Raw genomic sequence first — 15,881 nt, 5'->3', positions numbered from 1 at the left:
CTACAAAAGTAAAAAAAAAAGTTTTTACTTTGTGTGTTTTGCATTCTGAAGTGAGGTTGCAACTCTCTACTCCCATCTAGTGCTAGATATATTTTTTTCATCATTCTAGCTATAGTGGAAAGGGGGGCCCTCACAACCTACTCACCAAACGTGGGTCCACACAAAGTAGGCAATACATGTATGTGTGTGTGTGTGTGTGTGTGTGTGTGTGTGTGTGTGTGTGTGTGTGTGTGTGTGTGTGTGTGTGTGTGTGTGTGTGTGTGTGTGTGTGTGTGTGTGTGTGCCAATAAAGCAGGTGGTAAAGTGTTATTATGAAACAATAAAGTGACAGTTGGCCAGAGAGCGATTGAGGTTGAAATATGATGACTTTATAAGGCATCGGCGCGACTCAATAAAGTCGACTCGCAGGCAGACGGCTGAAATATGGAGTCGTGCGCACGCCACGCATCCATCCACTTAGCGATAACGGCCTTGAAATAAAGGCTGCGTTAGAGTGATGAATGGCTGCGGCGGGTTTTATTAGTGGAGTCGCTAAGGACGCTCAGATGTCTTCAAGCTCGCCGCCAAAGGGATTCATGACAGGTTTTTTTTTGTTTTTTTTCAAAGCTCATTTCTTTCCTGCAGCAAACAAGATGGACTCAACATAAATGAATGACACGGTTACAACACACACACACACACACACACACGTGCAAGGCGCGTGTACCGACGAGCCGGAGCTTTCCCAAGCGCCACTTATCTTGGCGTCGCCTTTTCTTTGAAACGCACAAACAATCCGAACAGCAAAATAAACAAGTGTGCTATTGATTTCCCCGAGTGTAACAGAGCGCTTATCTCCTTCGCCTCGCAGCCAGCGCTGACACTTTGCTCATTTAAAATGAATTAGATTAGCATTGAGCGCGCGCGCACACACACACACACACACACACACACACACACACACACACACACACACACACACTCGCCGGAAGACCACCCAAGTTCCTCGCCGTCGCCCGTGATGGGATTACTGAGGGAAGGCCGGAGGGAGCGCGGTCATGTTAAGTTAAAGTTAAAGTACCAATGATTGTCACACACACTAGGTGTGGTGAAATGATCCTCTGCATTTGACCCATCACCCTTGATCACCCCCTGGGAGGTGAGGGGAGCAGTGAGCAGCAGCGGTGGCCCAGCTCGGGAATCTTTTTTTGGTGATTTAACCCCCAATTCCAACCCTTGATGCTAAGTGCCAAGCAGGGAGGTCATGCGGGACGAGGAAGCTGAAAGTAATGAGATGCTAACGCTGGCTTTCACGTTGGTAACGTTTTCACGATAAACCAACGTTTTCACATTGATAACATTTTCACGATAAATTTTTATGTTGATATCGTTTTCGCGTTGATAACGCTGGTTTTCACGTTGATAAAAGTGTTCACGATAGACCAACGTTTTCATGTTGATAACGTTTCCGCGTTGATAACGCTGGTTTTCACGTTGATCCAACGTTTTCACGATAAACCAACGTTTTCACGTTGATAACGTTTTCACAATAAACTAAAGTTTTCATGTTGATAACGTTTTTGCGTTGATAACGCTGGCTTTCACGTTGAAAACGCTGGTTTTCACGTTGATAACGTTTCCACGATAAACCGTTTTCATGTTGATAACGTTTTCACGTTGATAACGCTGGTTTTCACGTTGATAATCACGTTTGATGACCGCTTTCACGGTGGCTGACTGTTTTCACGATAAACCAACGTTTTCACGTTGATAATCACGTTTGATGACCGCTTTCACGGTGGCTGACCGTTTTTACAAAAAAACAACGTTTTCACGTTGATAACGTTTTCACGATAAACCAACGTTTTCACATTGATAACGTTTTCACGATAAACCAACGTTTTCATGTTGATAACGTTTTCATGTTGATAACATTTTCGCGTTGATAACACTGGTTTTCACGATAAACCAACGTTTTCACATTGATAACGTTTTCACGATAAACCAAAGTTTTCACGATAAACCAACATTTTCACATTGCTAAATTTTCACATTGATAACGCTGGTTTTCACGTTGATAACGTTTTCACGTTGATAAAGTTTTCACGATAAACCAACGTTTTCATGTTGATAACATTTTCGCGTTGATAACACTGGTTTTCACAATAAACCAACGTTTTCACATTGATAACGTTTTCACGATAAACCAAAGTTTTCACGATAAACCAACTTTTTCACATTGCTAAATTTTCACGTTGATAACGCTGGTTTTCACGTTGATCCAACGTTTTCACGATAAACCAACGTTTTCACGTTGATAACGTTTTCACAATAAACTAAAGTTTTCATGTTGATAACGTTTTTTGCGTTGATAACGCTGGCTTTCACGTTGAAAACGCTGGTTTTCACGTTGATAAAGTTTCCACGATAAACCGTTTTCATGTTGATAACGTTTTCACGTTGATAACGCTGGTTTTCACGTTGATAATCACGTTTGATGACCGCTTTCACGGTGGCTGACTGTTTTCACGATAAACCAACGTTTTCACGTTGATAATCACGTTTGATGACCGCTTTCACGGTGGCTGACCGTTTTTACAAAAAAACAACGTTTTCACGTTGATAACGTTTTCACGATAAACCAACGTTTTCACATTGATAACGTTTTCACGATAAACCAACGTTTTCATGTTGATAACGTTTTCACGTTGATAAAGTTTTCACGATAAACCAACGTTTTCATGTTGATAACATTTTCGCGTTGATAACACTGGTTTTCACGATAAACCAACGTTTTCACATTGATAACGTTTTCACGATAAACCAAAGTTTTCACGATAAACCAACATTTTCACATTGCTAAATTTTCACGTTGATAACGCTGGTTTTCACGTTGATAACGTTTTCACGTTGATAAAGTTTTCACGATAAACCAACGTTTTCATGTTGATAACATTTTCGCGTTGATAACACTGGTTTTCACAATAAACCAACGTTTTCACATTGATAACGTTTTCACGATAAACCAAAGTTTTCACGATAAACCAACTTTTTCACATTGCTAAATTTTCACGTTGATAACGCTGGTTTTCACGTTGATAACGTTTTCACGAGAAACCAAAGTTTTCATGTTGATAATCACGTTGGATGACCGCTTTCACGGTGGCTGACCGTTTTCACGATAAACCAACGTTTTCACATTGATAACGTTTTCACGTTGATAACGTTTTCACGATAAAATAACGTTTTCACATTGATAAAATTTTCACGATAAACCAACGTTTTCACGATAAACCAACGTTTTCACATTGATAACATTTTCACGATAAACCAACGTTTTCACGTTGATAACGTTTTCACGATAAACCAACGTTTTTATGTTGATAACGTTTTCGCGTTGATAATGCTGGTTTTCACGTTGATAAAAGTTTTCACGATAAACCAACGTTTTCACGATAAACCAACGTTATCATGTTGATAATGTTTTCGCGTTGATAACGCTGGTTTTCACGTTGATAACGTTTTCACGATAAACCAACGTTTTCACGTTGATAACGTTTTCACGATAAACCAACGTTTTCACATTGATAACATTTTCACGATAAACCAACGTTTTCACGTTGATAACGTTTTCACGATAAACCAACGTTTTCACATTGATAACATTTTCACGATAAACCAACGTTTTCACGTTGATAACGTTTTCACGATAAACCATCGTTTTTATGTTGATAACGTTTTCGCGTTGATAATGCTGGTTTTCACGTTGATAAAAGTTTTCACGATAAACCAACGTTTTCACGATAAACCAACGTTATCATGTTGATAATGTTTTCGCGTTGATAACGCTGGTTTTCACGTTGATAACGTTTTCACGATAAACCAACGTTTTCACGTTGATAACGTTTTCACAATAAACTAAAGTTTTCATGTTGATAATGTTTTCGCGTTGATAACGCTGGTTTTCACGTTGATAACGCTGGTTTTCACATTGATAACGTTTTCACGATAAACCAAAGTTTTCACGATAAACCAACGTTCTCACGTTGATAAAGTTCTCACGTTGAAAACGCTGGTTTTCACGTTGATAACGTTTTCACGATAAACCAACGTTTTCATGTTGATAACGTTTTCACGTTGATAACGCTGGTTTTCACGTTGATAATCACGTTTGATGACCGCTTTCACGGTGGCTGACCGTTTTCACGATAAACCAACGTTTTCACGTTGATAACGTTTTCACGATAAACCAACGTTCTCACATTGATAACATTTTCACGATAAGCCAACGTTTTTATGTTGATAACGTTTTCGCGTTGATAACGCTGGTTTTCACATTGATAACGTTTTCACGATAAACCAAAGTTATCATGTTGGAAACGCTGGTTTTCACGTTGATAAAGTTTTCACGATAAACCAACGTTTTCATGTTGATAACGTTTTCACGTTGATAACGCTGGTTTTCACGTTGATAATCACGTTTGATGACCGCTTTCATGGTGGCTGACCCTTTTCACAATAAACCAACGTTTTCATGTTGATAACATTTTCACGTTGATAAAGTTTTCACGATAAACCAACGTTTTCATGTTGATATTGTTTTTGCGTTGATAACGCTGGTTTTCACATTGATAACGTTTTCACGATAATCCAAAGTTTTCACGATAAACCAACGTTTTCATGTTGATAAAGTTTTCACGTTGAAAACGCTGGTTTTCACGTTGATAACGTTTTCACGATAAACCAAAGTTTTCATGTTGATAACGTTTTCACGTTGATAACGCTGGTTTTCACGTTTGATGACCGCTTTCACGGTGGCTGACCCTTTTCACAATAAACCAACGTTTTCATGTTGATAACATTTTCACGTTGATAAAGTTTTCACGATAAACCAACGTTTTCATGTTGATATTGTTTTTGCGTTGATAACGCTGGTTTTCACATTGATAACGTTTTCACGATAATCCAAAGTTTTCACGATAAACCAACGTTTTCATGTTGATAAAGTTTTCACGTTGAAAACGCTGGTTTTCACGTTGATAACGTTTTCACGATAAACCAACGTTTTCATGTTGATAACGTTTTCACGTTGATAACGCTGGTTTTCACGTTTGATGACCGCTTTCACGGTGGCTGACCCTTTTCACAATAAACCAACGTTTTCATGTTGATAACATTTTCACGTTGATAAAGTTTTCACGATAAACCAACGTTTTCATGTTGATATTGTTTTTGCGTTGATAACGCTGGTTTTCACATTGATAACGTTTTCACGATAATCCAAAGTTTTCACGATAAACCAACGTTTTCATGTTGATAAAGTTTTCACGTTGAAAACGCTGGTTTTCACGTTGATAACGTTTTCACGATAAACCAACGTTTTCATGTTGATAACGTTTTCACGTTGATAACGCTGGTTTTCACGTTGATAATCACGTTTGATGACCGCTTTCACGGTGGCTGACCCTTTTCACAATAAACCAACGTTTTCATGTTGATAACATTTTCACGTTGATAAAGTTTTCACGATAAACCAACGTTTTCATGTTGATATTGTTTTTGCGTTGATAACGCTGGTTTTCACATTGATAACGCTGGTTTTCACATTGATAACGTTTTCACGATAATCCAAAGTTTTCACGATAAACCAACGTTTTCACGTTGATAAAGTTTTCACGTTGAAAACGCTGGTTTTCACGTTGATAACGTTTTCACGATAAACCAAAGTTTTCATGTTGATAACGTTTTCATGTTGATAACGCTGGTTTTCACGTTGATAATCACGTTTGATGACCGCTTTCACGGTGGCTGACCGTTTTCACGATAAACCAACGTTTTCACGATAAGCCAACGTTTTCACGATAAACCAACGTTTTCACATTGATAACATTTTCACGATAAACCAACGTTTTTATGTTGATAACGTTTTCGCTTTGATAACGCTGGTTTTCACGTTGATAAAAGTTTTCACGATAAACCAACGTTTTCATGTTGATAACGTTTTCGCTTTGATAACGCTGGTTTTCACGTTGATAACGCTGGTTTTCACATTGATAACGCTGGTTTTCACGTTGATAAAAGTTTTCACGATAAACTAACGTTTTCACGATAAACCAACGTTTTCACATTGATAACGTTTTCACAATAAACTAAAGTTTTCATGTTGATAACGTTTTCACAATAAACTAACGTTTTTGCGTTGATAACGCTGGATTTCACGTTGATAACGCTGGTTTTCACATTGATAACGTTTTCACGATAAACTAAAGTTTTCACGATAAACCGCTGGTTTTCACGTTAATAAAGTTTTCACGTAGAAAACGCTGGTTTTCACGTTGATAACGTTTCCACGATAAACCGTTTTCATGTTGATAACGTTTTCACGTTGATAACGCTGGTTTTCACGTTGATAATCACGTTTGATGACCGCTTTCACGGTGGCTGACCGTTTTCACGATAAACCAACGTTTTCACGTTGATAACGTTTTCACGATAAACCAACGTTTTCACATTGATAACGTTTTCACGATAAACCAACGTTTTCACATTGATAACGTTTTCACGATAAACCAACGTTTTCATGTTGATAAAGTTTTCACGTTGATAAAGTTTTCACGATAAACCAACATTTTCACGTTGATAACGTTTTCACAATAAACTAATGTTTTCATGTTGATAACGTTTTCGCGTTGATAACAATGATTTTCACGTTGATAACGCTGGTTTTCACGATAAACCAACGTTTTCACGATAAACCAACATTTTCATGTTGATAACGTTTTCACAATAAACTAAAGTTTTCATGTTGATAACGTTTTCGCATTGATAACGCTGGTTTTCACATTGATAACGCTGGTTTTCACATTGATAACGTTTTCGCGATAAACCAAAGTTTACACGATAAACCAACGTTTTCACGTTGATAAAGTTTTCACGTTGAAAACGCTGGTTTTCACGTTGATAACGCTGATTTTCACATTGTTAACGTTTTCACGATAAACCAAAGTTTTCACGATAAACCAATGTTTTCATGTTGATAACGCTGGTTTTCACGTTGATAATCACGTTTGATGACCGCTTTCACGGTGGCTGACCGTTTTCACGACAAACCAACGTTTTCACGTTGATAATGTTTTCACGATAAACCAACGTTTTCACATTGATAACGTTTTCATGTTAACGTTTTCACGTTGATAAAGTTTTCATGATAAACTAACGTTTTCATGTTGATAACGTTTTCGCGTTGATAATGCTGGTTTTCACGTTGATAACGTTTTCACGTTGATAACGCTGGTTTTCACATTGATAACGTTTTCACAATAAACGAATGTTTTCATGTTGATAACGTTTTCGCGTTGATAACGATGGTTTTCACGTTGATAACGCTGGTTTTCACATTGATAACGTTTTCACGATAAACCAAAGTTTTCACGATAAACCAACATTTTCACATTGATAAAGTTTTCACGTTGATAACGTTTTCACGATAAACCAACGTTTTCACGTTGATAACGCTGGTTTTCACGTTGATAATCATGTTTGATGATTAAAGAAAAGAGGTGCACTTGTTGGTTGTGTTCCATGAAGCCAGTAGTGCCATGATGCAGATGCTTTCCAGCAGGGGTGTCAAAGTGCTTTTCATTGAGGGCCACATCAAAGTTATGGCTGCCATCAGAGGGCCGCTTGTAACGGTCAATAATGTAGGAATTTGATTTAATTATTAACTAGATGATGTGTGAATGCTCCGATGCTGAAGTTGAAGTGAAATGCTGACAGAATGTAGTAAGAATGTAAGAATAGTTTGAATGTTGGAATGCTTTGAATGTTGAAGAGTTTGAATTTCCCGGAAAACCGGAATTTGGTTTGGAACTTGGGAAAGTGTTAGTGTGAATGTCCAGGATGAGTGAAATGTGTTGATGTTGGAATGGTTTGAATCGGTTGAAAAAATGTGGGAATTGTGCAACTTGGAAAAATGTCCCATTCATTTCAATGGGAAATTCCTGGAAATTTGGGAATTTGGGGAAAAGTGGGATTATTTGGAAAATGATTAAGAACATGAATGTCCTGAATGAGCATAATTGGTTGGTGTTGGAATTGTTTAAATCGGTCAGGAGATGTTGAAGTAGTAAATGGTATCAGGGAATTTCGGAAAAATCTGGAATTCTTTTGAAAATGGTAAAAAAAACTTGAATGTTCTGAATGAGTTGAAATGGTTGGTGTTGGAATTTTTCAAATCGGTCAGGAAATGTTGAAGTAGTAAATGGCATTAGGGAATTTGGGGAAAGTCGGGAATTTTTTGAAAAATGCTAAAAGACTTGAATGTTCTGAGTAAGTTGAAATGGTTGGTGTTGGAATTTTTCAAATCAATCGAGAAATGTGGAAGTAGTAACATTTTTCATTGAAAGATGGTATTACGGAAGTCCTGGAATTTCGGGAAAACCGGGAATTTTTCCCGTTTAAAAAAAACCTTCATTTTTTTTGTCCTAATTATGAGGAATGTTTTGACAATGGAACGGTTGAAGTGGGTTGAAAAATGTGGGAGGAGTAGTCGCCAGAATAAAGGGTGGAAATAGGGCTTTGGAAAACCAGGAATTCCGGAAAATCCTGGAATGTTTTTGAACTTGGAAAATTGACAGTGTGAATTTCCAGGATGAGTGGAATGTGTTGAAGGTAGAATGGTTTGAATTGGTTAAAAAATGTGGAAATGGTGGAAGTTTGAAAAATGTCCCATTCATTTCAAAGGGAAATTCCTGGAAATTTGGGAATTTGGGGAAAAGTGGGATTATTTGGGAAATGATTAGAAGCATGAATGTCCTGAATGAGCTGAATTTGTTGGTGTTGGAATTGTTTAAATAGGTCAGGAAATGTTGAAGTAGTAAACGGTATCAGGGAATTTTGGGAAAATCGGGAATTTCTTTGAAAATGGTCAAAACAAAACTTGAATGTTCTGAATGAGTTGAAATGGTTGGCGTTGGAATTTTTCAAATCAATCGAGAAATGTGGAAGTAGTAACATTTTTAATTGAAAAATTGTATTACGGAAGTCCTGGAATTTCAGGAAAACCGGGAATTTTTCCAATTAAAAAAACCCTTCGGGTTTTTTTTGTCCTAATTAAAAAGAATGTTTTGACAGTGGAACGGTTGAAGTGGGTTGAAAAATGTGGGAGGAGTAGTCGCCAGAAAAAAGGGTGGAAATAGGTCTTTGGAAAACCAGGAATTCTGGAATATACTGGAATGAAAATTGATAGTATGAATGTTTTGAAGGCGGAATTGTTTGAATCGGTTGAAAAATGTGAAAATGGTGGAAGTCTGAAAAATGTCCCATTCATTTCAATGGGAAATTCCTGGAAATTTGTGAATTTGGGGAAAAGTGGGATTATTTGGGAAATGATTAGAAGCATGAATGAGCTGAATTGGTTGGTGTTGGAATTGTTTAAATTGGTCAGGAAATGTTGACGTAGTAAACGGTATCAGGGAATTTTGGGAAAATCGGGAATTTCTTTGAAAATGGTAAAAAAAAAAAAATTGAATGTTCTGAATGAGTTGAAATGGTTGGCGTTGGAATTTTTCAAATCAATCGAGAAATGTGGTAGTAGTAACATTTTTAATTGAAAAATTGTATTACGGAAGTCCTGGAATTTCAGGAAAAACGGGAATTTTTCCAATTAAAAAAACCCTTCGTTTTTTTTGTTGTTGTCCTAATTAAAAAGAATGTTTTGACAGTGGAACGGTTGAAGTGGGTTGAAAAATGTGGGAGGAGTAGTCACCAGAAAAAAGGGTGGAAATAGGTCTTTGGAAAACCAGGAATTCTGAATATACTGGAATGAAAATTGATAGTGTGAATGTTTTGAAGGCGGAATTGTTTGAATCGGTTGAAAAATGTGAAAATGGTGGAAGTCTGAAAAATGTCCCATTCATTTCAATGGGAAATACCTGGGAATTTGGGGAAAAGTGGGATTATTTGGGAAATGATTAGAAGCATGAATGAGCTGAATTGGTTGGTGTTGGAATTGTTTAAATTGGTCAGGAAATGTTGACGTAGTAAACGGTATCAGGGAATTTTGGGAAAATCGGGAATTTCTTTGAAAATAGTAAAAAAAAACAACTTGAATGTTCTGAATGAGTTGAAATGGTTGGCGTTGGAATTTTTCAAATCAATCGAGAAATGTGGAAGTAGTAACATTTTTAATTGAAAAATTGTATTACGGAAGTCCTGGAATTTCAGGAAAAACGGGAATTTTTCCAATTAAAAAAACCCTTTGTTTTTTGTTTTTTTTGTCCTAATTAAAAAGAATGTTTTGACAGTGGAACGGTTGAAGTGGGTTGAAAAATGTGGGAGGAGTAGTCGCCAGAAAAAAGGGTGGAAATAGGTCTTTGGAAAACCAGGAATTCTGGAATATACTGGAATGAAAATTGATAGTATGAATGAATGTTTTGAAGGCGGAATTGTTTGAATCGGTTGAAAAATGTGAAAATGGTGGAAGTCTGAAAAATGTCCCATTCATTTCAATGGGAAATTCCTGGAAATTTGTGAATTTGGGGAAAAGTGGGATTATTTGGGAAATGATTAGAAGCATGAATGAGCTGAATTGGTTGGTGTTGGAATTGTTTAAATTGGTCAGGAAATGTTGAAGTAGTAAACGTTATCAGGGAATTTTGGGAAAATCGGGAATGTCTTTGAAAATGGTAAAAAAAAACAACTTGAATGTTCTGAATGAGTTGAAATGGTTGGCGTTGGAATTTTTCAAATCAATCGAGAAATGTGGAAGTAGTAACATTTTTAATTGAAAAATTGTATTACGGAAGTCCTGGAATTTCAGGAAAAACGGGAATTTTTCCAATTAAAAAAACCCTTCGTTTTTTTTTTTTTTGTCCTAATTAAAAAGAATGTTTTGACAGTGGAACGGTTGAAGTGGGTTGAAAAATGTGGGAGGAGTAGTCGCCAGAAAAAAGGGTGGAAATAGGTCTTTGGAAAACCAGGAATTCTGGAATATACTGGAATGAAAATTGATAGTATGAATGAATGTTTTGAAGGCGGAATTGTTTGAATCGGTTGAAAAATGTGAAAATGGTGGAAGTCTGAAAAATGTCCCATTCATTTCAATGGGGAATTCCTGGAAATTTGTGAATTTGGGGAAAAGTGGGATTATTTGGGAAATGATTAGAAGCATGAATGAGCTGAATTGGTTGGTGTTGGAATTGTTTAAATTGGTCAGGAAATGTTGACGTAGTAAACGGTATCAGGGAATTTTGGGAAAATCGGGAATTTCTTTGAAAATGGTAAAAAAAAAAAACTTGAATGTTCTGAATGAGTTGAAATGGTTGGCGTTGGAATTTTTCAAATCAATCGAGAAATGTGGAAGTAGTAACATTTTTAATTGAAAAATTGTATTACGGAAGTCCTGGAATTTCAGGAAAAACGGGAATTTTTCCAATTAAAAAAAACCTTCGTTTTTTTTTTGTTGTCCTAATTAAAAAGAATGTTTTGACAGTGGAGCGGTTGAAGTGGGTTGAAAAATGTGGGAGGAGTAGTCGCCAGAAAAAAGGGTGGAAATAGGTCTTTGGAAAACCAGGAATTCTGGAATATACTGGAATGAAAATTGATAGTATGAATGAATGTTTTGAAGGCGGAATTGTTTGAATCGGTTGAAAAATGTGAAAATGGTGGAAGTCTGAAAAATGTCCCATTCATTTCAATGGGAAATACCTGGAAATTTGTGAATTTGGGGAAAAGTGGGATTATTTGGGAAATGATTAGAAGCATGAATGAGCTGAATTGGTTGGTGTTGGAATTGTTTAAATTGGTCAGGAAATGTTGAAGTAGTAAACGGTATCAGGGAATTTTGGGAAAATCGGGACTTTCTTTGAAAATGGTAAAAACAAAACTTGAATGTTCTGAATGAGTTGAAATGGTTGGCGTTGAAATTTTTCAAATCAATCGAGAAATGTGGAAGTAGTAACATTTTTAATTGAAAAATTGTATTACGGAAGTCCTAGAATTTCAGGAAAACCGGGAATTTTTCCAATTAAAAAAACCCTTCGTTTTTTTTTTGTCCTAATTAAAAAGAATGTTTTGACAGTGGAACGGTTGAAGTGGGTTGAAAAATGTGGGAGGAGTAGTCGCCAGAAAAAAGGGTGGAAATAGGTCTTTGGAAAACCAGGAATTCTGGAATATACTGGAATGAAAATTGATAGTATGAATGTTTTGAAGGCGGAATTGTTTGAATCGGTTGAAAAATGTGAAAATGGTGGAAGTCTGAAAAATGTCCCATTCATTTCAATGGGAAATTCCTGGAAATTTGTGAATTTGGGGAAAAGTGGGATTATTTGGGAAATGATTAGAAGCATGAATGAGCTGAATTGGTTGGTGTTGGAATTGTTTAAATTGGTCAGGAAATGTTGAAGTAGTAAACGGTATCAGGGAATTTTGGGAAAATCGGGAATTTCTTTGAAAATGGTAAAAAAAAACAACTTGAATGTTCTGAATGAGTTGAAATGGTTGGCGTTGGAATTTTTCAAATCAATCGAGAAATGTGGAAGTAGTAACATTTTTAATTGAAAAATTGTATTACGGAAGTCCTGGAATTTCAGGAAAAACGGGAATTTTTCCAATTAAAAAAACCCTTCGGTTTTTTTTTTTTTGTCCTAATTAAAAAGAATGTTTTGACAGTGGAACGGTTGAAGTGGGTTGAAAAATGTGGGAGGAGTAGTCGCCAGAAAAAAGGGTGGAAATAGGTCTTTGGAAAACCAGGAATTCTGGAAAATCCTGGAATGTTTTTGAACTTGGAAAATTGATAGTGTGAATGTCCAGGATGAGTGGAATGTGTTGAAGGTGGAATGGTTTGAATCGGTTAACAAATGTGGAAACGGTGGAAGTTTGAAAAATGGCCAATTCGGTTTGAATGGGGAAAATGTTCCGGAAAAACTGGAATTCTGGGAAATCTCGGAATTAGACTGTCGATTTTACAGTAAAAAATGTACATTTACAAAATGTTACTGTAAAATATAAAGTTTTTTATTTTTACAACATTTTAGGGTAAATGTAAAAACAGTACCATTTTTTTACAGAACAAATCTGGCAGCTTAGTTAGAATGTTTGTGTTAAATTGACATTGTTTTTATAACATTATATTGTTAATAAAAACAGTACAAGTTATTTATTTTTTTTATTCTGGCAACTTAGCTGCCAGTTTTTCTACCGTAAAAACGCATTTCCATTGACAGTAATACACCGTTAAAAACAACAACCCTCGATTCTACAGTCAAACACTTCCATAACGAGTCTACTGAGAGATACTTCTAATACGTATTGGAAGTGGCAACAGCGGAGGATGCATGTGCATGCACGAGCCAGTCAGCCCCACAACGAGAGGGTAGCGGAAAAGAAGGAATTTGTTGACTACGATGGTGGACTCGTGCAAAGCTCTCCGGGTAAACCGCTACTATATATGGAGATATCCACTAACTAAGGCAGAATACGTTACTTAAATCTCAAATTCCAAACTGCTCGTTGGCTTTATAAATATCTCCGCCATTTTCTGGACTTGTGGGGATCCCTAATACACAAAGACAGGTACCAACCGGTGGGAACACTTGGTTGTACATCATGTGACCCCTTTAGGTCCGCTTTGTTTCATCAAATAAATGGAAATGTGTGGGGAAAACAATTTGTTTTAAAACTATATACTAAAGTCTGTCAGTGTAAGAAATGCTGAAATGAGAAAATAATGAAAGAGCAGCAGAAAAATTCTAGGAAGTAGAAAAGTAAGTCAGCGTATCCAAAAGAGCAACAATTGTTGTCTTACAGGAAAACAACTTTCGAGGAAAGGAGAAACAAAGCAGACTTGAAACAAAAGTGACAATCAAAACAAAGCACAAAATCAATTAAAAAAAAATAGAAACTAGACGTGGCCTGGAAGCTCGTAGCATGAAACAGGAAAAGTGACAGTCACACTGGTGTATGTTGGGTGTCGTCCATCTTAAAGTGACAGTCACACGGTCGTCTTCTTCTTCTCTTGCCGCAGCGGTGGAAGACAGGAAGCTGTTCATCGGCATGGTGTCCAAGAAGTGCAACGAGAACGACATCCGGGTCATGTTCTCGGCGTTCGGGCAGATCGAGGAGTGCCGAATCCTGCGAGGACCCGACGGGCTGAGCAGAGGTACGTGCGTCTCACTTCCGTCCACACCGGAATGGCGGCGGCGGGGGATGATCGGCACAACAGCCTCCAGAGTCCTGCTGAGCGCCATCTTGGGGCTGTTGTGTGAATATTTTGGCTCTATATAGCATCTTTCCCTCTCTCCCTTGACCCCGCCCCCTTTTTCCCCCTCCCCACCTCTTCTCCTCTTCCCCCCCACCCCCCATCCTGCCCTGTCCATGTGCTTCACCTTCCAGCTTGACCCCCACTGTGGCCACGCCCTTCGCATGTTGAGGGTGAGGTCAAAGGTCATCAGTGCATTTTTTTTTTGGGACACAATTCAACATCATATTCATTTATTTGACACATTTCATGGAAACATTCCTAATGTTTCCAGAATGTGGACAATTTTACACATTCCACACATTTTTTCCACATCGTAAAAATACTTCCATGGTTCATGTTCCATCATCAGACCTCCACCAATCACACGACAGCACCAGAGGTGCCCCGCCCACCACCCCCCTAAGCCCCTCCCACCTGTGCTTCCTGTGTGTCATGGCAGCTTCAGTGTCATCTTGTTGTTGTTGTTGTTGTTGTTGTTCCGGATGTTTCTTTGTGGCTTTCTCAGCGCTCCACTCTCCCCTGATTCTAGAAGGCGTGTTCTGCCTGGCTGTCCCACAAAGATCAAAATCAAAATCAACATTAAACAGAGCGCAGAAAATACCAATATCGAAGAAAAAAAAAAAATCGAAATATTGATACTTTTCATACTTTAGTTCAGGGGTGTCCAAACTTTTTCCACCAAGGGCCACAAAACATAAAAGTCAAAGTAGGCATATTGCTATATTTTTTTTATTTTTTATTTTATTTTATTTTTATTTTTTTTAATTGATATATTTATATATATATATATATATATATACAGGTAAAAGCCAGTAAATTAGAATATTTTGAAAAACTTTATTTATTTCAGTAATTGCATTCAAAAGGTGTAACTTGTACATTATATTTATTCATTGCACACAGACTGATGCATTCAAATGTTTATTTCATTTAATTTTGATGATTTGAAGTGGCAACAAATGAAAATCCAAAATTCCGTGTGTCACAAAATTAGAATATTACTTAAGGCTAATACAAAAAAGGGATTTTTAGAAATGTTGGCCAACTGAAAAGTATGAAAATGAAAAATATGAGCATGTACAATACTCAATACTTGGTTGGAGCTCCTTTTGCCTCAATTACTGCGTTAATGCGGCGTGGCATGGAGTCGATGAGTTTCTGGCACTGCTCAGGTGTTATGAGAGCCCAGGTTGCTCTGATAGTGGCCTTCAACTCTTCTGCGTTTTTGGGTCTGGCATTCTGCATCTTCCTTTTCACAATACCCCACAGATTTTCTATGGGGCTAAGGTCAGGGGAGTTGGCGGGCCAATTTAGAACAGAAATACCATGGTCCGTAAACCAGGCACGGGTAGATTTTGCGCTGTGTGCAGGCGCCAAGTCCTGTTGGAACTTGAAATCTCCATCTCCATAGAGCAGGTCAGCAGCAGGAAGCATGAAGTGCTCTAAAACTTGCTGGTAGACGGCTGCGTTGACCCTGGATCTCAGGAAACAGAGTGGACCGACACCAGCAGATGACATGGCACCCCAAACCATCACCCAACCATGCAAATTTTGCATTTCCTTTGGAAATCGAGGTCCCAGAGTCTGGAGGAAGACAGGAGAGGCACAGGATCCACTTTGCCTGAAGTCTAGTGTAAAGTTT

The 15,881-nt window shown here is 37.5% G+C and overlaps 1 protein-coding gene across 7 annotated transcripts in view; it reads left to right on the top strand.

The window, feature by feature from the left end:
* celf2 (cugbp, Elav-like family member 2) overlaps positions 1-15,881 on the top strand; it is a 465,802-nt gene that overhangs the window by 357,813 nt on the left and 92,108 nt on the right. For 6 of the 7 annotated variants that reach the window (XR_009815324.2, XM_061961318.2, XM_061961317.2 and 3 more), the window contains one exon: positions 14,003-14,137. Coding sequence is in view for 5 of the 7 variants with exons in the window: in XM_061961318.2 (XP_061817302.1) it covers positions 14,003-14,137 (135 nt within the window). In the remaining 2 variants the exon portion in view is untranslated. Of the gene's footprint in view, positions 1-14,002; positions 14,138-14,370; positions 14,410-15,881 lie in introns of those variants that run through there. The other variant, XM_061961319.2, reaches the window with a different exon arrangement.

Source organism: Nerophis lumbriciformis, linkage group LG05, assembly GCF_033978685.3.
Source record: "Nerophis lumbriciformis linkage group LG05, RoL_Nlum_v2.1, whole genome shotgun sequence".
NCBI lineage: Eukaryota > Metazoa > Chordata > Actinopteri > Syngnathiformes > Syngnathidae > Nerophis > Nerophis lumbriciformis.
The sequence above is the reverse complement of the archived record's forward strand: the minus strand, read 5'-3'. Positions and strand labels throughout refer to the sequence as shown.